The 25,750-nt window shown below is 38.8% G+C and overlaps 1 protein-coding gene across 5 annotated transcripts in view; it reads right to left on the minus strand.

Annotated features, from left to right (window-relative positions):
* The window catches only part of TMEM39A (transmembrane protein 39A), a 35,619-nt gene that overhangs the window by 1,932 nt on the left and 7,937 nt on the right, over positions 1-25,750 (minus strand). For 3 of the 5 annotated variants that reach the window (XM_003893964.2, XM_009200046.1, XM_031663035.1), the window contains 6 exons: positions 25,417-25,639; positions 19,427-19,510; positions 13,762-13,916; positions 5,060-5,408; positions 4,102-4,289; positions 2,039-2,159 (listed from right to left, as the gene is read on the minus strand). In XM_003893964.2, the coding sequence (XP_003894013.1) occupies positions 2,039-2,159; positions 4,102-4,289; positions 5,060-5,408; positions 13,762-13,916; positions 19,427-19,510; positions 25,417-25,639 (1,120 nt within the window). Of the gene's footprint in view, positions 1-2,038; positions 2,160-3,056; positions 3,238-4,101; positions 4,290-5,059; positions 5,409-13,761; positions 13,917-19,426; positions 19,511-25,416; positions 25,640-25,750 lie in introns of all 5 variants that reach the window. The other 2 variants (XR_001899602.1, XM_017955186.1) reach the window with 2 other exon arrangements.

Here is a 25,750-nt window from a genome sequence, read left to right on the forward strand (position 1 = left end):
TTTGGGGAAAAGAGAGGTTACAAATCGAGTATCAATATAATAGTTTCTTAATTTTTCCTTAAACTGTTTACCCACCATGGTCACTTACTGAAATCCTCTACACCATATACCTGTGTGTTTAATTACTGATTTTTTTCTGGATATTGAGAAGTAGGGTACACAAAGACAGGATAAGGAGGAAGGAAAAATGAGTCAGAATTAGACTAAAAATAGGGCTTACTACTATATTTACTCCCACTAAATTCTCCACTCTAAAAGGCTAAATTCTGGTTTTCTAATACAAAGTTATGAATACAAACATATAGGCCACAAGTTGTAAAGGAACATTAACAGTTCAGTTTAACCAGTCTAATCCTAAATCTAGATGAAGACAAACAGTACAGTAACAGCAGTGATCAGATCTAAAAGAACTAATTTAAATGGAACTTAGATCTCAGAGCTTACACCTCAGAATGAAGCCAAATTATCCTGACAGCTTTAAGTTTCCAGGTTCAAGAGGAAGAAAATGTTTAACCTGGAGTCTGACAGCGATAGGTAATAGGCACATTTTAAATGACTGTTTTGAAACTTCAGTGTGCCTAAGAATCATTTCCAAATCCACAAATGCTGCCAATTCCTGGGATCATCCAGAGATTCTGGTTCAGAAGTCTGATATAGGGGCCCTGAATCACTTTTTAAAAATAGTGGGCCAGGTGGCCCATGGATCACTTTGAGAAGCACTGATTTAACTATCTATCCAGTCCTGCAAAATCAGTAATAAATCAACTTGCCTAATATCTTTCCATGGATTCCATCTGATTTTTCAGCTGTCCAAAGCTAGCAAGGAAAATACCTAATTTTCAAGCAGAAAATTCTAATGAACTATTTGGCTATCACAGGTCTCAAGGAGATAGCAAGGACCAACAGAAGTCATTAATGGCCTAGAGAATTCAGCTGGCTGAATTAAATATTCTATACAGAAATCAAATGCTCATGTACTTGTGACTTAAGTCCTTTCCTCCACTTTAAGGCATTTCCACTGGCGTCAAGAAGGAGATGCCTGTCATTTTCTCATTCAAGGGCCTTTCACCTTCCCCATGTTCCTCCCAACCTGCCCCACTCTGCATTCCCCTACCATGGTATTTATAAGCATCATGCCTGGTGCAAGTTCCCAATATTTAATTGAAGTGTCCCTCAGTAACAAACACCTGCAGAACCAGAAAGTCCATGTACCCCCCTCACAGGAACTGGGAAGGACTGAGGGAGAAAGAGATGCAAGTATTTTAAAAAGATCTTCAATTCTTGTTTAGAATATGATCCCCTTTCAAAAGCAACGCACTGCACTATGGGCATTTTTACTATAAACAGTCCCCCACAGGCACCTAGTTTTCCCCACTCGCATTGGTCAGCTGGTCTTTCTTTTATAAGTATATACTTTTGTCTTGTACAGATAATTTCTGGAAGGCTGAAAGACCAAATAGATCATAACCAAAGGGATGAGTTCAATGGAACAGAAACTGGATATAGTGAGTTTCTATTGCTTTTTCCTTTTTTAACTTTTAAGCTTTTTTCCTTTTGATGGCATTTATCTGACTTCCAAAGGGGAAGCTAAAGCCTTTTTAAAGAAACAACATATATGACAAATACCTAAAAATAAAACCACCACACTATTAATATATTAAATGTCACTTATGGATACACAGATACAGTATATCTTAACAATACCACTAAACCAAACTCTTACAAAACAAAAATGGTAAGATGAAAAAGGAGTCTTAGATAACTGCCTACTTGTTTCAAGTAATACTAGATTCAACAAATACCAATGTAACTACAGAAACCAGCTAAGCCACTAAAACTGGAATAATGGTATATGATCTTCAATCTGCCCTTCAGAAGACATTTCCAAAGTACAGGGACCACTGTTACGCTAGTGGCAATAATTACCTTGTAATAATTTCCTAGTATGTGCTACACACTATGCTACATGCTTCCACACAGGTGGCCTCCTAACACTTACCCCTAAGCTTACGTTTGAAAATAAATAAGTGGTACTTGCATAAAAGCGGGCATGGGATACATCTGAAGGCACTGCCACGTTGTAAGGCCCCATGGCTCTATATAAACATCTGCTGTGCCGCACCAGCACCCCTTGAGGCCATATTGTATTTTCTGACCAACTAAGGGAGAAAGAAATGCAATGTTAGCATATTGGCAATTACAGATAAGATAGTATCTGGCAAGGCCAGCTGTATTTTAATGGAAGGAATTAAACAATCAAGGCTTCATCTGCCTGAATTCTGAAAATACAGTAATTCCATGGTCAAACTGGAGTAGTTTTAGAAAGGATTTGTTACTTTAAATTCATTGCTATATAGTACACAGAGGTTGCAAAGAAGTACAGTTAACTCAGTGTCAAAGGACTTAAGAGGCTTAGAAGAATGAGCAGACATAAATGTGTAAGCCAGAAAATAGTGTGGCTATGAGTCACACTATGAGCCAGAAAATAGTGTGTAAGCAGACAGACTGTCATCTCCATCCCAAGTGAGCAGTCTACTGGTGGAAATGCTAGAGGGAACAAACAAGAAGAGAAAGCTGATGGTAATAAGCGTAGTGGAGAAATTAGCACATTGTCAATCTAGCATGACATTTACTGCAGAATTACATCCCAAAAAACTATAGGAAATCAGTTTGCTTATCACACAATTCAAATACCTCACAACTGTAAGAAGGTATACAGTAGAACACAGCGACACATCTCACACACACACAGACTTTTCACTGCTTTTGTGGTTTATTTTTATAGGTTTCTCAGGGGGAAAAGAAGTTACAGAAGCAGCAGCTTCATTCTTTCCAGCACAATGGAGTTTGGGTGGGGACAGGGATCTTCAGGTTAAGCTTTTTTTTAAAAAATCTAAGTTAATTCATCTCTTCCTGATTTTGGAAAGGTTAGTTTCCTAGGGTAAGAACTGGGAGGCAGTTTAGATATGTTATTTAAAAAAAAAAAAAAAAAAAATTCTAGCACCCTGAAGCTTTCCCAGTTCAGAAAATGTTCCACCGGCCTTGCTCACACTTACCAGCATTAAAGTGATGATACACCTCATGGCCATGTGCCATCAGTAGCCTGAAGATGTACAGTACTAGTACTGTGGATTGTATTTTCAATTTTTATTGAAATCTGTCCTTTGCCCACAGTCGGGTTTCTTTTCAGCCTGGCCCAATCTCTTTCAGTTCCTGGGCTTGAAGGCCTGTGCTAATCTGTATCAGACATCAAGGCAGATAATTGAAGGGAGAACTCTCAGGGGGAGAGGGAAAGGGAAGGTCACCTCAATCTGTCCCACTTAACTAGGGAAAAATTTCTAGGAGATGAAATTTGTGAAATGTTCGAATTACAAAAGGGGGAAGATGAAGATGGTTTGGGTCTGAAAGAAAAGTATGATGAAGGACTCAGAAGTGACAGAATAAAACGGTCCTAATGTTAGCCATTTTGGATCACAGGAGCCATGTGGAGTAATGACTGATAAGGGGGAACACAACAAGAAAAATTCTTCCAAAGAACTCACAGTCAGGCACAGTTCTCACTTAAACACAGGAGAAGCAGGGAAATATTCAGTAGAGAGTTTAGAAAGAAAATAATAGTAAAAAAGTACAGGTAAGGAAAATTACTAGAATAAAACTGCATGTATTAGAAAGAAAAAAATGAGAGAAGCATATTCCAGCTAAGTGTGAGATGAGTAGCTAGCAACTACTCAGCTGTGGCAATGAAGATGAGAAGACAAATCTTAAAGTCTTCTAAAGAGGAATAAAATATATGACTCTTTGCATTTGGGCAAAGGGGTAAGATTGAAAGAAAACTCCAATTGCATTGCTTGGGAGACAAATTATACACTCTAAGAGTGACTGGGCAGCTGAAAGGTAGAACGCATTTAAGAAGCTGGGGGTGGTGGTGGAAATGAGTTAATGTCCCTTGTATTCAGTTTAGCATGATGACAAGCATCCATGTAAGACAAAAACTAAAAATTAAATGTTCAAAGACAAGAGCAAGAATGACATACAAAGCAAATAAACATGATCAGCAGCATGTAGAAAGTGTTACATGGTTTTACCCTCTAGCTTACTCACATGTGCTGGGGAGCATTGCTGTAGGACCCATGTTCCAGCTTCTGCCACTTGCCCAGGTGAGCAGCTGATTTATGTAGCAAATCACAGTATTTGGATGGCAACAGTTGCGTGGTGAGCATGACAAAAGCATTGATCCACACCATAATGAGGTGCTCGCATGACCAGCGCATGTCATAGTACTGGGTACTCTGGAAGAGATCAGAAGAGAGAGAAATGATACATGCACTGGTAAAAAGAGGCAGGGATGGGTGCGTGTACATATGCCCTGCAGACAAATGCCACACTGAATCACACATGCACTGGTGGTCCTGCTGTCCGTGCAGAAAGTTCAAGAGCAGAGTCCTCCACAATCCTTCAACCTAACTTTCTGGCTGTATGAGTTAGGGATGGGAGGGAGAGGCGATTATATTTTAAGTGTCTCCTTTCTAGAAGAACTGTGTTCTCTGAAGGACCATTCCGGCTGCAGAAGTACTTCTGAATGGGTAAAGAAAGGGCACTAAAATGTCCCAAAAGATTTTGGGCCCAAGTGACATCCAGACCATTTTTCTTTTCTATTGAAGTAAACTGAAGTTTAGATAAAGGTTAGATTAAATTCAAGGAAACTCCTGACAACCATGTTAAGATCAACCATAGTAGGCTGAGTTTTACTGAAACCTTGGTCCTCTTAAGCTACTACATACTGATTCTATTATAAGTACATTTTGATTCTCCCCAGAAACTAAAAATACTTAAAAAAAAAAAAAAAAAAAAAAGAGGGGACCACCACGGGTGCATCACATATATGGAAATACCTATCCGCCAACCAGGAGCGGTATTAGTGCACTCCAGATGCAGCCGAACTCCACCATCCAGGCTGCCAAAGGGGAGACAGAGAAAAGGGGGATTAAACAAGAAATACCCAGTTTATGTAATTCACACACAGATCCAGGAAGCACATAAAAGTAAGATAACCACTTACCTTCACAAAACACAGGGGGAGAAATGCAACATAGTAGGCACTGAAGAGGGAGTTGAAGAGAACCTCCTTGATTCTGTGGTTGAAATCTGCTTTCAGACATTCTACTTCATTGCGAATGAGGTCTGGAGATAGGGGACAACTGTGGGTGGGGATGGGTGTGGCATTATTAAACTGTTCTTTTAGAGACTCCAGCAACAAGGAGAGAAAGTCTTTGGATTTGGCCAAGCCTCCCACAGTCGAGGCACTTTCCTCTACTGCCTGGTGCTGAACCACATAGTTATAGTCTGTGAGAAGAAGATGAGCTCTACTATCTTGATGAAAACAGCAAAGAGGAACATAAACACCAAACCTGTAAAACAAAGTGTGAAAATGAGACCCCAGATACCACCTTAAATCACACCTTATAAGTTATGTCAATATAACTTACAACTTATGTCAATAAAATAGTCAGGACCCACAAGAGTAAACATAACTCAGGAGGGGCACTGCTGATAGTAAATTCATTATCTGGAGAGCTCTTCAATTTCTTTCCATAAAAGCTGTGTACATTCATTGTAGATTATAGAGAACCTACAGAAAACCACAATGGCAAAACACTCATCACCTAGCAATACTCATTTTTATAACTAGATGCACATATTTCCAATATAAAGTTTCTAAACTTTATATATAGTTACATATGCTTTTTTCCTTTTATGTTTGGCCTCATACAGTACAATGTGTTTTGTATCCTGCTGTTTTAACTTTGCATGTGTGCATGTGTGTGTATTGAGTATTTTCCATGTGCACTGAGTATTTTCTCAAGTCTAAATATTTTTCTATGGCAATTTTTAAAGATACAATAGTATTCTCATATAGAGATGCCATAATTTACCCATTTCTCTCTTGCTGGAAACTTAGGCTGTTTCTTATTTTCCACTACTATAAATAACAATGTGATAAGGATTTTCCTAACACGTGTTTACATTTGGTCATTTAAGTACAGCTTGTCCTTCACTTCAAATGTCCCCTTCTTAGTAGGGGACCCTCCTGCCTCCCTACTGTATCACTCATCCCACTCCCACAGGCGACCCTAGTTCTCCTTTCCTGCTTATTTTTCTCCACAGATCTTACCATGTTTATTCGATTTTTAACTCTGGGGCAGTTTTGGTGTTTTCTTTCTGAGTCATTCTAGAAGTACAAATGAATTTTTAAAAGTAAAATTACTTGGTTACAGAAGTGAATATTTTTGAGACTTTTGATAACTTCTTATAGTATTCCAACTGCTGGTTCCTTAAAATTTTTTTAAATACTTCAAGTCCTCATTAAGTAATTTCCACATTGTGACCCAGGTATTATAAATTAAATGCTCATTTCACGGACATAAATTCAGATATGAAAAATAGCAAATAAAAAGATATTTAGGGCCAGCCACAGTCCCTCATGCCTATAATCCCAGCACTTTGAGAGGCCAAGGCAAGTGGGTCACCTGAGGTCAGGAGTTCAAGACCAGCCTGGTGAACATGGTGAAACCCTGCCTCTACTAATAATACAAAAATTAGCTGGGTGTGGTGGCGCGTGCCTGTAATCCCAGCTACTCGGAGGCTGAGGCAGGAGAATCACTTGAACCTTGGAGGTGGAGACTGCAGTGAGCCAAGATCACACCACTGCACTCCAGCCTGGGTGACAAGAGCGAAACTCCTTCTCAAAAAAAAAAAAAAAAAGAAAAAAAAAAAGATATTTAGTTATATATTTTATTACAAACTGAACAAATGACACTTATCCATAGTTTTCTACACAGGGAGAACAGATGTTACTTGTAACTAATTAAGAACATTCTTAGCATTAGCTCTGGGATCCACTGTGAATGTGCCCTTGGGAGGACATGAGGGGGTAGGGGTAGAAGTATTAATTCTAATTTTTTTTTGTTTTTGAGACGGAGTCTCACTCTGTCGCCCAGGCTGAAGTGCAGTGGTTCCATCTCGGCTCACTGCAAGCTCCACCTCCCTTTTCACGCCATTATCCTGCCTCAGCCTCCTGAGTAGCTGGGACTACAGGCGACTGCCACCACGCCCGGCTAATTTTTAAAAATTTTTTTAGTAGAGACAGGGTTTCATCATGTTAGCCAGGATGGTCTCAATCTCCTTACCTCATGATCAGCCCACCTCAGCCTCCCAAAGTGCTGGGATTACAGGCATGAGCCACCACACCTGGCCTAATTCTAATTTTCATTTATTTATTTATTTTGAGAGAAGGTCTTACTCTGTCGCCCAGACTGGAGTATAGTAGCGAGATTATGGCTCACTGAAGCCTCAACTTCTTGGGCTCAGGCAATTCTCCTGCCTCAGCCTGCCAAGTAGCTAGGACTACAGGCGCATGCCACTACATGCAGCTAATTATTTTATTTTTGGTATAAACAGGGTCTCCCTATGTTGCTCAATCTGTTCTTGAACTCCTGCGCTCAAGTGATCCTACCGCCTGGGCCTTGCAAAGTGCTGGGATTACAGGTGTGAGCCCCCACACCCAGTCAGAGATAGAAGTATTAGACAAAAAAACTCTCATATGTGCATATTTGTGATGGCTACAGCAGGTCATCATAAGTTCAATGCTGCCAAAACACAAGCTGCATGTGTAGGTGTAGGGATGGGGATAAGAGGTGGAGTGTGTGGTAGATTGCAATGATGGTCCCAATTCTTTACCCTTCTTTGTAGTCTCATTGCCACATAACTGCATGGCCCTCATTCTATGGGTGAGGCCACCTGCCCTATCCCCATACTGGGCTCTACAATGGAGGGCTTTGTAAGGTAAATAAAATAATTAATTAAAGGATTTTAAAGAGGGTTAGTAACATGATTAAATTTCCCATTGTGAAAATCATTCTAGCTACAATAAAAATGAAATGGAGGGGAACAAGAATGGATTATCAGAAGACCAGAAGAAGGTTGACAATGCAATAGTAAAAACTATGGAGAGCACTGGACCCAATTCAAGACACACTTAGGAACCACAACTGTTAGACTTTAGACTAATTTACCCTAATGAGAAACTATTTGAGAACCGAAGGGGGAAAAAACGAGGCAGAAAAGGGCCTCTTTCTTATTTTAACCTATGAATAAACAGGAAATTAAATATGTTGCTATTGTCATAATCTAGTATTTTAAATTTCTCACACTTTCAATTTTTAAATTGAAGTTTAGATAAAAGGTAGATTATACAACTTCTTAAAAGTAAAGAAGGCTAACACAGGCAGACCTCATTTTATTGCATTTCACTTCATTGCACGTCCCAGACACATTATTATAAACTGAAGGTTTGTGGCAACCCTGCATCAAGCATATCTGGGGGTACCATTTTCCAAAGTGCTCACTTTGTGTCTCTGTCATATTTTGAGAATTCTCCCAATATTTCAGACTTTTTCATTACTATTACATCTGTTATGCGAAATGTGATCTTTGATATTACTACTGTAATTGTTTTGGGGCACTACAAACTGCACCCATATGAGATAGCAAACTTAATGGATGAAAGTGTGTTCTCACTGCTCCATCAATGAGCTATTTCCCTCTCCCTCTCCCTCACGTCAGGCCTCCCTATTCCCTAAAACACAAGAATATTGAAATTAGGCCAACTAATAACCCTAAATGGCCTCCGAGTGTTCAAATCCTACCACCTTTAAGAATTACGCAAAATCTACTCTGTCAATGCTCTAGAAATAGAATAACATAATCTGGATGACAGCACATCTGTTTATAGCATGGTTTACTAATAAGTTCACTGTTGAACCTACTGCTTAGAAAAAAGATACCTTTAAAAATATTATGTACGGCTGGGTGTGGTGGCTCAAGCCTATAATCTCAGCACTTTGGGAGCCTGAGGCAGGACAATCACTTGAACCTGGGAGGCAGAGGTTGCAGTGAGCCGAGATCATGCCACTGCATTCCAGCCTGGGCAACAGAGCGAGACTCCATCTCAAAAAAAAGATACTTACTTACTGCTCACTGACAATGCACCTAGTCACCAAAGGCTCTGATGGAGATTGTTTTTATGCCTGTTAACATAGCATCCATTCTGCAGCCATGGATCAAGAAGTAATTCTGATTTTGAAATCTTATTATTTAAGAAATACGTTTTGTAAGGCAAAACATATTTCTGCATTAAATAGAGATTCCTCCAATGGATCTGGGCAAAGTAAACTGAAAACCATCTGGAAAGAATTCACCATGCTAAATGCCATTGAGAACATCTGTGATTTATGAGAGGAGGTCAAAATATCAACATGAGCAAATCTGGAGGAAGTTGGTTCCTACCCTCACAGATGACTGAGAGGTTCAAGACTTCACTGGAGAAAGTAACTGCAAATGTGGTAGGAAAAGTAACTAGAATTAGAAGTGGAGCCTGGACCGGGTGCAGTGGCTCACGCCTATAATCTCAGCACTTTGGGAAGCCAAGAAGGCTGGATCACTTGAGCCTAGGAGTTCAACACCAGCCTAGGCAACATAGCAAAACCCCACCTCTAAAAAAAAATAAAAATAAAAAAATTAGCCAGGCGTGATGGCACACACCTGTAGTCCCAGCTATGTGAGAGGCTGAGGTGGGAGGATCACTTGAGCTCAGGACAGATGTTGCAGTGAGCTGTGATCATACCACTGCACTCAAACTTGGGCGACAGAGTGAGACCCTGTTTAGAGAAAAAAAAAAAGTGAAGACTGAAGATGTGGCTGCACTCTCTCACGATCAAACTTAAACAGATGAGGAGCTGCTTCTTATGGATAAGAAAGTTGTTTCTTGAGATAAAATCTATTTCTGGTAAAGATGCTATGAACACTGTTGAAATGACAACAAAGAATTTAGAATATTATGTAAACTTAATAGTTGTTACAGCAGTAGCAGGGTTTGACAGAAATTACTTCAATGTTGAAAGAAGTTCCACTGTGGGTAAAGTATCATCTATCAAACACATCACATGCTACGGAGGTATGTTTCATGAAAGGAAGTGTCAACTGATGTAGCAAACTTCAGTGTTGTCTTATTTTAAGAAAGTGACAAAGCCATCCCAACCTTCAGCAACCACCACCCTGATCAGTCAGCAGCCATCAACACTGAGGCAAGACTCTCTACCAGCAAGAAGATTACAACTCATTGAAGGCTTAAATGCTCATCAGCATCTTTTAGCAATCACGTATTTTTAAATTAAGATACGTACTTTTAAAAGACATAATGCTATTGTGCACTTAATAGAATATAGATAGCGTAAAGCTGGGCATGGTGGCTCACCTCTGTAATCCCAGCACTTTGGGAGGCCAAGGCAAGAGGATCTTAAGCCAGGAGTTCAAGACCAGCCTGGATAACAAAACGAGACCCAATCTCTACAAAAAATCTAAAAATTAGCCAGGCACGGTAGCACACGCCTACAGTCCCAGTCCCCTAGGACTGCTTGAGTCCAGGAGGGCAAGGCTGCAGTGAGCTGTGATTGCACCACTGTACTCCAGCCTGGGCAACAGAGCAAGACCTTGTCTCAAAAAATAAAATAAAATAAAATAGACTACAGTATAGTGAACACATAACTTTCATATGCACTAGGAAATCAAAAAATTGACATGACTTGCTTTATTGCTATATTCGCTTCATTGCAGCAGTCTGGAACAGAACTTACAATATCTCTGAGGTATGCCTGTAGGTTTAAAACTAAAATGCATTTAAATTACATAATTATTTCATTGTTTTAAGGGGTGTGGAGAGCCTCTAAGAATAAGTAAGTTTCTTTATATACTTAAATTGAAACAGAAAAGTTCGTTAGCCATCTTGATGATGGTAATCCTCTTAAACTTGGCCAAAATGTTCTTCAATATATCTATAATTAGCCTTTCAAATCAGATATGGTTAATCTTCTCATTCAACCAGTAAGGAGAATGACTAAACATTTATTTTCAACTCAAATAGTTGAAATATTAATCTATAAACATAGAAACAATTGATGTAAAATATATTCCTCATGTGAAATCAGTCAAGAAAAATGTTTGTGATAACTCATTTGTAGAAAACAAGGGTAATATTAATGAATTCAGTTGATGAGTGACTTACATAACTGTTTAAACAATGTAATCAGACCTACCATAGTATAACCAATAGACTCTTCCTGTCATCTTTATTAGCACAATCTCTGATTATGACTTGATTTTATACTTTGTAATTACCCACATAAATTCACGCTAACACTTCAGCACCATAAATAATATAAAGCAATAATTCTCAAACTTGAGTATGCATCAGAATCACCTTGAGGGCTTGTTAAAACACAACTTGCTAGATCCTACTTTCCAGTTTCTATGTCAGTAGGTTTGGTGTAGATTCTGAGAATTTCTAACAAATTTGTAAGTGATGCTGATGCTGCTGTTCTAGAAACTACATTTTGAGAACTACTAATATAGTAATAAGGACTCTGGAATGAAAAAGAAAAAACTTACTCCTCAGCCTGGGCAACATGGTGAAATCCTGTCTCTACAAAACAAAAACAAAAACAAAACAAAACAAAAAAAACCCTAAAAAATTAGCAGGGCATGGTGGTGTGCACATGTAGTTCCAGCTATTTGGGAGGCTGAGGTGGGAGAATCGCTTGAGCCTGAGAGGTCAAGGCTGCAGTGAGCTGAGATCACTCCACTGCACTCCAGCCTGGAAGACAGAGCAAAACCCTGTCTCAAAAAAAAAAAAGCAACCGTCTCTGGACAGTGGTGGGGTTTGATGGGAAAGTGGCATGACAGAATCTTGTTGAGTATGCATAACGCTCTGAACTCTTGATAGGGGATTAAGTCACACAGGTGTGTCCACATTTATCAAAACTCCATATACACAAGATTTGGGAATTTAATTTAATTAATTAATTTATTTGAGACAGAGTCTTGCTCTTGTCGCCCAGTCTGGAGTTCAACGGCACAGTCCCTGCTCACTGCAACCTCCATCTCCTGGGTTCAGGTGATTCTTCTACCTCAGCCTCCTGAGTAGCTGGGATTACAGACACACGCCACCACGCCCTGCTAATCTTTTTTAGTAGAGACGGGGTTTCGCCATGTTGGCCAGGCTGGTCTCAAACTCCTAACCTCAGGTGATCTGCCTGCCTCGGCCTCCCAAAGTGCTGGGATTATAGGCTTGAGCCCGCGCCTGGCAGGAATTTTATTTATATGAATTTAACTTCAAAAGAAAAAAAAGCTGTAAACAAATATCGAGCTCTAGTTAATGATACATACATGCTGAAGTATTTAGGGGGAGGTAAACTGAGATCTGAAATTTAACTTTGAAATGCATCAAAAGTAAGATGAACTAATGGATACAGGGATGGAGAGATGGACAGGTAAGTATTACTATAGTAAAGCATTAATAGGCAGAATCATCTAGGTGAGGATTACACTGGTGATAGCTGTAAAATTCTTTCAACCTTGTTGAATGTTTAAAAGTTTTTGTAATAAAATGTTAGTTACAATCATAATACATATACATGTCTACAGCACTTGAATATGGCATACAGTAGACCCTCTTACCTGCAGGAAGACATTCCAACACCCCAGTGGATGCCTAAAACCATGGATAGTACCAAACCCTACATACACTGTTTTTTCCTATACTATATATACATACATACAATAAAGTTTTAACTTATAAATTAGGTACAGTAAGAGATTTAATAATAAAATAGAACAATTATAACAACATACTGTTTACAATTTCATGGATAGAAGATTCATTCTTACAGTAAATCTTAGCAACCTCAGCATGATTTTTCATCTTTCCTTATTAAGTCAAGAACTTTCCCTTTTCACTTAAAAGGAAGCACTTTACAGCTTTCCTTTGGCATCCCTAATTGTGAGCATAACTACACTTTGGAGCCATATTAAGTAAAATAAAGGTCACGTGAACACAAGTCCTGTGACACCATGCCAGTCCATCTAATAACCAAGTCCGCTACTAAGCAACTAATTGGCAGGTAGCATGCACAGCATGGACATGGTGGACAAAGAGATGATTCACATCCTGGTGGGACAAAGTGGGATGGCGAGAGATTTCACCATACTACTCAGAACAGCACACTATTTAAAACATAAATAGTGACAAATTATTTAAAACATAAATATATGACAAATTATTTAAAACATAATTTTAAATAATTATTTAAATAATTATTTAAATAAAATTATTATTTAAAATTATTTAAAACATAATTTGTCATATATTTCTGGAAATTTCTATTTAATGTTTCTGGACCTTGGTTGATCTCAGGTAACTGAAACTTCAGAAATCAAAACCATGGATAACGGAGGACTACTTATTGTTATTTTGTTACAGGAACCAGAAGATCAAAGTAGTATGACCAACTAAGAGTAAGACTGGTTTTCGAACCACTGCATTCATCTAAAATTAACTACCGTTTGCCCAAATATAGACAGCAAGAGGGGCCTTTACTTGATGAAGAGAGATAATTAAAATATTCTCCACTGGCAAGACAGCCCTACATTTCAGGTTCCCCAGGAGTAGTCCTGGTTTATGCCTGTTGTCCCAACTGTACTCCAGTTTAGAAAACAAATTGTATGTTCACCATGCTCATGGATTTCCCAATTTTCCAAATGCTTCATTTATATTTGAAGAATTTCATTTTTCACTCTTTTATAGTATCGTTTACATGACCAAAGTATTTCTTAAGATCTACTAATGAATGGTAAAACTGGAGTACTCACGGGTAGCCAAGGAAAAGGAGATTGAGGACTGAATGGCTTCGAAAGAGATTGACGAGGGTCCAACAAAGTACCCATCCACACAAAGTGAGTAGTACCAAGCGAGCTGATATCAGAACCATGTAGTGAATCATTGATGCTGCACCTGCCTTAGTAGCCTGAAAGTTTGGAAGAACCAAAAGGAACATTTTATAAATGATCTTCTTCAAAAGTAGTGTGATTCAAGTAAGAACTTAATAGGTTCAGTGGAAGCTAAAATGTGTCTTTAAAAAATGAAATAAAAGAAAAACTGCTCCATCCCACCTTATCTTCATAATAATTGAAAATTCAGACTTCTCCAGGCACAGCTGTTTCCTTCTTGCACCCGATAGTGCCATCTACAGACCTCTTTTAAGGTCTTATTATATCATCTACTTTGTTTACATTGAAGCTTCTCAAAGTATGTTCCACGAATCATTTATTTTGTTCCATCAGAATGACCTGGGCTACTAATTGGACATGTAAACTCCTAACAACTTCCCTCTCCAGGGATAAGGAATAAAGTCAAGCAACCTATATTTTAACAACTTAACCAGTGATTTATTTATGTATTTATTTATTTATTTTTTAATTTTTTTGTGTGTGACGAAGTCTTGCTCTGTTGCCGTCGCCCAGGCTGGAGTGCGGTGGCTCAATCTTGGCTCACTGCAACCTCCGCCTCCCGGGTTTAAGCGATTCTCCTACCTCAGCCTCTTGAGTAGCTGGGATTACAGGCATGCACCACCATGTCCAGCTAATTTTTGTATTTTTAGTAGAGACAGAGTTTTACCTTGTTGACCAGGATTGGCTTGAACTCCTGACCTTATGATCCATCCACCTCCCAAAGTGCTGGGATTACAGGCGTGAGCGACTGTGCCCAGCCTGATTTTTTATGTACATAAACATGGAGAGCCACTAATTTATCTGTCTTACTTCCCACTAAACTAGAAGGGCCTCAACAGCAGTAACGATATTTTTATTTTTCTTTGAATCCTCACCTCTAATCTGCTTGGTGAATTAATGTTTAATAAATGAGTGAAGTTTCAAAAAATAATCTAATCTTCTCTGACAGATCCCTATATAAATAAGTTTCTTTTTTAATTTTGCAAACATGGAAATAATGCATAATCACTTCCAATTCTTTTTATCACAGCTATTCAAATATGCTTCTTCAATTGCAAATCTTTAAAACCGACTAACTATAGTAAGTACTTGTCATAACTTACTCTGCAATGCTATTTTCTTTCCAAATTAACTAGGGAGAAGAGAATGAGCAAAATGTAGGGGAAAATGGAGGATCCCCATAACCTCTAAGAGAGCAGTGTTGGAAACCAGAAAGGAGAAAAAAAAATCTAGAGTCAACAGTACATGGTAGGGGATAGGAGCTTTTCAGTTTCCTCCTACATATCCGTTTCTTAGTTTACAGATCATATTATGGAGTACCTATAACATATATGCAATATACTGTACACTGAATACCATATATAGAGAGCATATATATGTAATATATAGTTACTTTAAAATGCAAAAAAGCAGTTAAATAAATGCCATAATGAACGGCTTAAGCCTCAAACTATGGCTTAAGCTGTTCTCAGCCATAGCCTGACACATAGCTTCACATAACTCCCCTGATACATACCTTCATGCCAATTTACCTCACAAATCAAAGCTTAGTAAAGTTACTTAAGCTATTGGAGTTACTCCATTACCTCCTTTTCAAAAGTTCAGGGTTAGAAATAAAAAACACTGCTTCTGCCCAATGTCACCAGAGCACAGAGCTTGGATTTGTTGATTAATTTTGCCTTATTCCAGAGCCCAAGCTGCTAATCACTGTGCTATATGTGACAGACCCTTTACCGGGTCCTAGAGGCACAGTGGTAACCAAGACAAACAAAACCCCTGTGTTGATGAAGCTGACTAACCAAGAAAAACAAATATTAAACTTATATCTAATCATTTTTATAATTGTAATGAGTGCTATAGGAAGAGTAGGCTGCTATGGAAAGTAAACAACAGGAGATCCTATTCTAGAGACAGCTTGTGTTAGTAAATGATATTTAAGCTGAGACCTAAAGGATAAGCAAGAGTTCGCTAGGTGAAGGGCAGAAAAATATTCGTAACATTATGTTAATTTTAAAGTACAGGATATGAAACTGTATACAAATAATTCTCAAATATATTAAAATAAATGTAAATATAAAATCTTCATATGCATACGAAGATCAGGAGAAAATACAGCAAAATGCAGTCTTTGGCCAGGTGAGGTGGCTCACACCTGTAAACCCAGCACTTTGGGAGGCAGAGGCAGGTGGATCACCTGAGGTCAGGAATTTGAGACCAGCTGGGCCAACATGGTGAAACCCGGTCTCTATTAAAAATACAAAAATTATCTGGGCATGGTGGTGGGCGCCTGTAATCTCAGCTACTTGGGAGGCTGAGGCAGGAGAATCACTTGAACCCAGGAAGCAGAGGTTGCAGTGAGTCAAGATCATGCCATTTACAGCCTGGGCAACAAGAGCAAAACTCTGTCTGCCCTCCATCCCGCAAAAAAAGTGGTCTTCAATAATGAGACTGTGAGCAATTTTTAACTGTCCCTGCTTTATATTTTAGTGTTTTCCAAATTTTTTTTCAATAAAATATACTACTTTCCTATTTAGAAAAACAATTTTTAAAAAGAAAGTTGCTTCAGGTTGGTAAAAGAACAGCTAAATTTATTTCTAATCTTGTGAAGCAAGTACGTAAGTAGAGTTAGCCTGGAGGTGAACAGGCAGAGCTGGCCTGGAGGTGAATAAACAGACTCTACCTACATGGAGAGGTAGTCCTCTCTGAATAGCATTTCCGTTTATGAATTAATTACCAGCAGCCTCTCCTTTAATATTATTGATCTTTCTCAGGGTAGGGACCCTTTCTGTGATATATGCAAACAAAGGAGGAAAACATATTTTAATGGAAGGAAGGAAAGATGATTTATGATAGGTTTTATCCATCTAATTTAGATATTTTAGGAAGAAAATCACTATAGAGCTCTTATTTTAAATTTTTGAATAGGTAATACATTCACATCACTCAAAACACAAAACATGTAACAGTGCTTGTAGTGAAAAGCTTCCCACCTGCTGATCCTGTCTCCTAGCCACCAACTGTGCAACTGTTATTAGTTTGTGTGTCCTTCTGGAAACAATTTATTCATATATAAGCAAATACATTTTGTTCCCTCCTCCTAATTTATTAATTTTTTTTTTGAGATGGAGTCTTGCTCTGTTGCCCAGGCTGGAGTGCAGTGGCACGATTTCGGCTCACTTCAAGCTGCGCCTCCCGGGTTTATGCCATTCTCCTGCCTCAGCCTCTTGAGTAGCTGGGACTACAGGCGCCCGCCACCACGCATGGCTAATTTTTTGTATTTTTAGTTTAACCGTGTTAGCCAGGATGGTCTCGATCTCCTGACCTCGTGATCCGCCCGCCTCGGCCTCCCAAAGTGCTGGGATTACGGGGGCGTGAGCCACCATGCCTGGCCACTCCTGTCTCATTTTAAACACTGTTCTGCACCTTGCTTTTTTCACTTAACACCCTGGAGGTCAATACATAAACACATCTTTATGTTTTCAATGGCTGTATGCTATTCCATTATGTAGATGTACCAAAATTATTTAAACATTCCCTTCCTGATGAAAATTAAGTTACAGAATTAAAACTTTGATTAAACTATGTTTAAATTTAGCTTAAGTATTCTGTTCCCATTAAAAACTGCAAGCCTTGGCCAGGCATGGTGGCTCACGCCTGTAATACCAGCACTTTGGGAGGCCAAGGTGGGTGGATCATTTCAGACCAGAAGTTCGAGACCAGCCTGGCCAACATAGTGAAACCCTGTCTCTACTAAAAACACAAAAATTAGCTGGGTATGGTGGTGGGTGCCTGTAATCCCAGCTACTCAGGAGGGAGACTGAGGCAGGAGAATCACCTGAGCCTGGGAAGCAGAGGTTGCATAAGCTGAGATGGCGCCACTGCGCTCCCGCTTCAACCTGGGTGACAGAGCGAGTCTCCATTTCAAAAAAAAAAAAAAAAAAATTGCAAGCCTATTCCAAGTAAGGCTATGCAAAAGCTGCTATACTACTTTTAGGTCATTCAAGTTATAATCTTTGCAGCAACAAGGTAGAAACCCCAGTTTTGAAGGGTTACACACGAACTGGGCATACTAACTGGACAGGTACAAGCAGCCATTTCCAAGTAACTGAAGGGATGAAACAGAATCATTTCCTATTTTAACAAATGAAAACATAAAATTCCATTGAGATCCTCTAAAGAAAGAACACGCTTTCTCAATATACTAAAAAGTGAGTTTCTATTTTCATCCTCTAAATAAAAACTCTGAAAGAAAAGATTATAAACAGACGTTCCTACTGTGAAAAACAAGCAATCCTACTACCCGTGCTTTTTGGTTAACTTCAAATGGTTTTCAGATCTTGACTTAGTATTTCCAATTACTCTGCTTCCAGAAATAGGGCTCCTGAAAATCAGAGCTTACACACACAGACTTTCCACATATGTTTTGGGAAAAACAAGTTGACTCTCAATTATTTGTGATTATAGTAACTATTCATTTAAAATTTCACACTGAATTATAAATTCCAAGATTAAAATCATTAGCTACTTCAGCTAAATTAACATTTTTTGTTTTTGTAATCACGGGGCACAAGATAACAATATTTTAAGAAAGCACATTTCCCTGCCTCATTGGGATTTACAAATATATGAAAAATGAGGCTAGGCGCGATGGCTCATGCCTATAATCCCAGCACTTTGGGAGGCTGAGGCAGGTGGATCACCTGAGGTCGGAAGTTCGAGACCAGCCTGACCAACATGGAGAAACTCCATCTCCACTAAAAATACAAAATTAGCCAGGCGTGCTGGTGCATGCCTGTAATCCCAGCTACTTGGGAGGCTGAGGCAGGAGAATCGCTTGTACCCAGGAAACAGAGGTTGTGGTGAGCCGAGATTGTGCCACTGCACTCCTGCCTTGGCAATAAGAGCGAAACTCCATCTCAAAAGAAAAGAAAAGAAAAGAAAAATGATACCAATGGCTAGCTCTGTCAACAACTTTTAATTTTAAAAAGATCATTTAATATTCTTATTCTTTGTCATTCTGCTCACTAAACTTAGATTCTAATCTTCAGATTAATCCTATACAAATTCTGATAAGTCACTGCTTTTTAAAAATTCTAAGAAACTCAAATAAATGTTTCTTGCTAACAATCTTCTCAAATGGTATATATAAACAGTATCAAGTGAATATTATCTGGAACTGAATGTTTTAGGTACAACTGTATGTGTACAGATAATACTTCATATTAATAGTTACCTGACATTCATCCTATTTTTACTGAAACTATTTAAATTTTTTAAATTGTACTGAAAAACTCAGAAACAGAACACAAGCTCCGACCCTACAAATGAATTTTCTAACAGTTTTTGACACTTGAATTTTAAAAAATTACATTGCAGGGAAACCTTTTTTAAAGTACTGGCAGAACTCACATGGGAGTAAAGCAATTTACTGTTTTATTAAATTGGGACTGGTCACATTTTCAACCTGCACCCATTCTAGTAACTAACTCTAGCTACATGTGATAGAATACAGTGAATGAACTGTTACCTCTGAGATGAGAGCCCATACAAGCCTCCTCGCAAGCATCACTGTGATGAATGCTGCCAGATGATAATCAATGAGATGAAAATTCTACAACAGAAATAAATAACTAAATAACTACATCAGAAAGAAATATGATGTGTATTCAGCTGGCACTACTACAAGAATAGAGGTTTATTCCTGAAAAGATCTTCCTTAGATCACCACACCCTTACAGATTATGGGAATATGAGAGATCTTGAACAGACTATGTACCTTCTACTTCTCCTTTCACAACAAATTGCTTTAAGTTTTTAAACACTATTTTAAACTACCTGGAATGTATTCTTCTCCCTTTTCAAAAGTATTACTCTACTAAAAGGTAAAGATTGCAGCTTTGAGTTAACAAGTTATAACCTGCAGAATTATGGCAAGAATAATTTATATAAAATATTGTATTTATAATGTCTTAAAGTTAATAGATCAGTTGGGATTCACAGTCTTCAGAAGTTTCTGTTGTTGGTCTCTTATGCAAGCTTACGTTAATCTAATTGGGCGTCTACTAAACTCTCTAGTAGATGGTACATCAATTATACTCATTTAGTGTTTCTCTCTAGTTTGATTTAGAAGTAGGCCTTACATTTGGTCTCTTCTATAAAATAACAGCATTTACCTAGATGCTGTCTACAGTTCCTTCTAGGTCTAGATCTGTATATATAACTGTGGTAATAAGCAAATGAAAAGTCTTTAGCAACAATATCCCAGGAACCACCAAAATCGGGATGTATTTTCATTTTGATGATCAAAAGGTCTATAGGTTTCCACAATTCCTTCCAGAATGAAATGTTAAATTTCTCAATTACTTAATTTAATAAATCTATACATAGCATCCACAATGTGCCAGGTACTCTCCTTCACACTAAAGATACAGCGTGGAAGATGACAGCCAAGGTTCCTGCTCTCCTGTCTTACTTTCCACTGTGGTGCGAGAGGGAAAGGAAATGGCAGAGATTACTATTCATTCCTTCTGCATCACCATAAAATTTAACTAGGCACTGACTCCTAGCCAACTAAAGGTTTATTTTCCAGCCTCCCTTGCAAAAACTACTTTTAGCCAAGGGATGAGTGAAAAAGTAATAGGCACAACTTCTAAGCCATACTCTTCTAAAAGGAGCTGTCCCCTTTTCTCTTTTCTTTCTCCTTCCTGCTGGTCAGGTATGACAACTGGAGTTGGAGTAACTACCATGGACCATGGTTTGGAAGAAGTATATTGGGGATGGAAGAGCAATATATACAAAGAGTCGCCATGCTGATGTTATATCATTCACCTAAACTTTTATTAAATAGGGAAATAAGTTTCTATTTTGTTTTAGTCACCCTGTTATGGCAGCTAAACCCGTATCTTCAATAAATTTGTTTGGAGAAGCAGGGCAAGTAACGACAATAAACAAGCTCCCAACAAAAGCATTTTAAATGGTTAAAACTGCTTGTAAGAAATAAAACAGGAACAAATAATGACTAAGAAGGAGGTGCAGAGCCCATTTAAATTGGTGGTTAGGGAGGCTATCCCTGAGAGGATGGCATCTGGGCTGAGAGCTGAATGACAAAAAGGCACCCGGCATTTCAAGCTCTGGGGACAAAGGGCCCCAGACAGAAGAAAAAGCAATCACAAAAGCCCTAAGACAGGAAAATATATGCCCAGTGTGTCTAAAAGGCAGCAAGAAGGCTGGAGTAAGATAATTATTATAGTGGGGCAAGATAGTTAAGAAGCTCTTGCTTTTAATTCAAGTGAAAAATGATCACAGACTGAACAGGGTGAGTAGCAATGGAGATGGAATGAAGTGGCCAAATTGAGTATACATTTTAGAGACAGAACAGCCAGAATGTCAACTGAGTGGTTTGCCACTCCTTAGATCATTTCCTTTTCTCCCTCTCTAAGTATTATGGATTCTAATAGTATTTATCCCCTCCTATTTTTGGGACTTCTCCCTGGCTCACCCTATTCCTCCAAAATAATGCACGCAGATTCACTCAACCCCTGGCTAATGTCTGGGTCTTATTAATGCATCACCAGTCCATCTAAGACATTTTTAAAAATCAAAACATTGGCCAGGTGCAGTGACTCACGCCTGTAATCCAGCAATCTGGGAGGCCAAGGCGGGCGGATCATGAGGTCAGGAGATCAAGACCATCCTGGCCAACATGGTGAAACCCTGCCTCTACTAAAAATACAAAAATTAGCTGGGCATGGTGGCGCATGCCTGTAATCGTAGCTACTTGGGAGGCTGAGGCAGGAGAATTGCTGAACCAGGGAGTCGGAGGTTGCAGTGAGCAGAAGTCGTACCACTGCACTCCAGCCTGGTGACAGAGTGAAACTCCGTCTCAAAAAAAAAATCAAAATATTTAAGTGCCTAATACATCTTTTTGTTAAGCAAATCATGTTATAACCAAATCAATGAACATGGTAATGTGGTTATGATTAACTCTTTGTAACCCAGAATATTTGATTAATCAGAGCCCTCTATTCCTATTCTGAATAATTTATTACGTCTAGCTTTTATGTTTCTTAGGGTTAAGACTCATTCAGTTAATTGGTTGACAGCTAGAATACTTCACATATTCAGGTGTCCACATTTTCTTTTTGATATTAAGATCTTGGAATGGAAAAATAAAAACCTAATATATAAATCTGACAAATTTATTATGAGTGTCTGACCCAGACACTCATAATAGAAGAAAACTTAAAAGACAGACCAGATATTTGGGACAGAAGTCCTTGCTAGAGCCTCCTGGTCAGGTAAGCACCTTCCACGCTTCAATACCTTCAGTGATGGAAAATAACTTGACCTCCAGCAGTCCATTCTATCTTTGAACAACTCACTGATACAGGCTCCTTTGAGATTCACAGGCTAAACTCATATATGCTATTTCACATGTTACTCTTGGCTTCACAACCCAATTTTAAGCTTTGTGTTAGCAAAGATTATGTGCATCAGATAAATGAGCCAATCTACTCTACAACCTCCGTTAAGTGTGCGTTCCTCTATTGCAGAGGCTGGAAAGCTAAAAATGACATTTCCAAACTTTCTTGCACTCAGACTCTAGATATGATTTCGGTTCTGTCAACCACAGGCATCATATAAAACTTGAATTCAGAAGTGAGTGAAGTTAGGGGAAAAGGTAGCAAAAGGCATCCATTTTTGGTGGTAAGGGTCAAAGCAAAGGAAGCATTAATTCTGGAGTCAGCAGCTGTAGCAGCACGTTCCTGATTATGACAAGAACACTGGCTCCCTCTGTTTCAAGGCAGTATTTGTAGGTAACTTTCTAAAGAGCTATAGTCAGATATGTTACACTGGGCAAAGAACTCTTTGATGACACTAAAAATTCAACACATGAGAAGTTTCCAGGGGAATGTCAAACCAAATAGAAATTTTATAATGAACTACCCAAAAAGAACTTACGGAATAAATATAGGACTAAAACAAGAAGTAAAGCACAGTAGATTGGTCTGGACTTGGGCACTCACTATGCCACTATGTGATTTTTGAACCAGTTTATAGGTCTTACATTCATTTATAAAATGGGAGTCATATAATGGTACCTACTCATTTTTATAAAGAGTAAATGAGATAATACTTGTAAAGAATTTACTAAATATTGGCCAGGCACAGTGGCTCACACCTGTAATCCCAGCACTTTGGGAGGATAAGGCGGGCGGATCACGAGGTCAGGAGATTGAGACCATCCTGGCTAACACTGTGAAACCCCGTCTCTATTAAAAATACAAAAAAAAAAAAAGGTAGCCGGGCATGAGGGCAGGCGCCTGTAGTCTCAGCTACTCGGGAGGCTGAGGCAGGAGAATGGTATAAACCTGGGAGGCGGAGCTTCCAGTGAGCTGAGACTGCACCACTGCACTCCAACCTGGGCGACAGAGCGCGAGACTCCATCTCAAAAAAAAAAAAAAAAAAAAAGAAGAATCTACTAAATATTTTAATGTGTGTTTGTTACTGACACTGTTAAGACAGTGAGTATTTATTTATATAAATATATACGTGGAAAAGGCCTTAAAGAATATCTAATCCACCTTCTTCTCTTTAAAACACCATGGCCAAAAAGGATGAACAAAGTACAGTTCCTACACTCAATAAGCTCATAATCCGGGTAAGAAAGAAAGACTATTAAAAAAAAATTGGCACTAAATCATTGCAATTTTCCAATACAGAAACTGACATTCTTATCACATGATATTAAGTAGACAGAAGGTCAATATAGCAAGAAAATTCTTAATAGTTAATACCAGGAACAACCAAATGATACAAATATTTAAAACAAAAATTTTTATTCTCTTTCCATACTATCTTAAGGATTTTGGCCCACATTTCCTTTCTATGTTCACCAGGCTAGGAAGGCTTTCTAATCTTTATTAGTCCCAAACACATATATAAGAAGACAATAGTCTTCTTTTGCCTAGAGCATATCTCTATCACCCATTCAAATCTGCCATTGCCAACAACCTATCCGTCAAGTCATCTGACTAGCCTTAACAATACATATACTTACATTTTTAAATTTTATTTTTTTTTCTTTTTTCTTTTTTTTTTTTTGAGACAGGGTCTTATTCTGTCACCCAAGCTGGAGTATGGTGGCCACAATCATAGCTTACTGCAGTCTCTATCTCCCAGGCTCAGGCAATCCTCTCACTTCAGCTTCCCCAGAAGCCAGGACCACAAGTGTGCACTACCAAGCCCAGCTAATTTTGTTTATTTTTTGTAGAGACAAAGTCTCACTATGTCGCCTAGGCTGGTCTCAAATTTTAGGCTCAAGCAATCCTCCTGCCTTCGCCTCCCAAAGTGCTGGGATTATAGGCATGAGCCACCATGCCCAGGCCTTACCAATATTTTTTTATATATCCATCTATGGTGAACCTTCTCTGCATCAAGACTATCACGGTACTCTTTTTTTTTTTTTTTTTTTTTTTTTTTTTGAGACGGAGTCTCGCTTTGTTGCCCAGGCTGGAGTGCAATGGCTCGGTCTCAGCTCACTGCAAGCTCCGCCTCCCAGGTTCACGCCATTCTCCTGCCTCAGCCTCCCGAGTAGCTGGGACTATAGGCACCCGCCACCATGCCCGGTTAATTTTTTGTATTTTTAGTGGAGACGGGGTTGCACCGTGTTAGCCAGGTCTTGATCTCCTGACCTCGTGATCTGCCTGCCTCGGCCTACCAAAGTGCTGGGATTACAGGTGTGAGCCACCGCGCCTGGCCTATCATGGTGCTCTTAATAAATGGAAAGAGAACAGAAGAAATCTACAATATATTTTTATGTACCTCACCAAAGACAGCCAATTTCTCAACTTCACTTGTGTGACAGAACCCAATTTTATTTAAGTTCACTATGTACCCAGCTAAAGGACTATATTTAGTTTCTCTTGTAGTTAGGAGTGGACATGTGTGGAAATGATGCAAGCCTGGCCCATAAGAAACTCTCCTTTACATTGCCCTAAGCTCTTTCCCCTTCTGGCTGACAGGGATGGGTCACAACCACCTTAGAGGTCACATGGTGGAAGACAATAGCATCTCCATCAGCTTCGGTCCCCTGATTGATCACATGGAAGAACTCCTGGCAACCAGGACAACTGCCTCAGAGTTTATTTGTTACAGAAGCTACCATTATCCTAATTCAGCCATTAAAAGGGTAGAGTTGTTAGAATGTAGTAACACTGACACCTTATACTTACAAATTTAAAATGGTGTAGAGAAAACTAAATACCAAAACCTTTCTGTGATATTATAATAAATTATTTAAATGTTTTCTGCATTTTCATTTACATTTTTACTTCCCCTGATAGTACTTATATTTTAACAATCTTATGAAATTTTATTTCTGAAAGTAATCTGTGGTCTAGAAAAAAACATTTTATTGAAAGAAAAATTACTAAGAAAAACAATTTCTACAGAAAGCTTTCCAGGTAGTTTCTTGGGTAACTAACATGAAGAACTTAAAGGCTGAGTAAGACTTACCAGTGACGTACAAGAAGCAGGATGATTGTAAGGATACCACCACACTGTTTTATAAATGTTGATGTACTGAATGAAAAGAGCAACCAACAGGTAGATGAAAAAAAGGAATTCAAAGAGTAGGCTCCCATCCACAGGCAAGTCAGGAATTTGGCAATGACGAACAGGACCTGGGGTGATTAAGGCTGTGATAGGTGGGACTGGAAGGCCAATAGCACTACCATTCCTGAAAGAGAAAACTATGGTTAACTCAATGGTCATAACCTCCACTGTCACAGAACATAAAGGGATCCTGCTGTCTCCTCCATCTATCCCTTCACTGTTGGCTTTCCCTGCA

Source organism: Papio anubis, chromosome 2 (assembly GCF_008728515.1).
Source record: "Papio anubis isolate 15944 chromosome 2, Panubis1.0, whole genome shotgun sequence".
NCBI classification, from domain to species: Eukaryota; Metazoa; Chordata; class Mammalia; order Primates; family Cercopithecidae; genus Papio; species Papio anubis.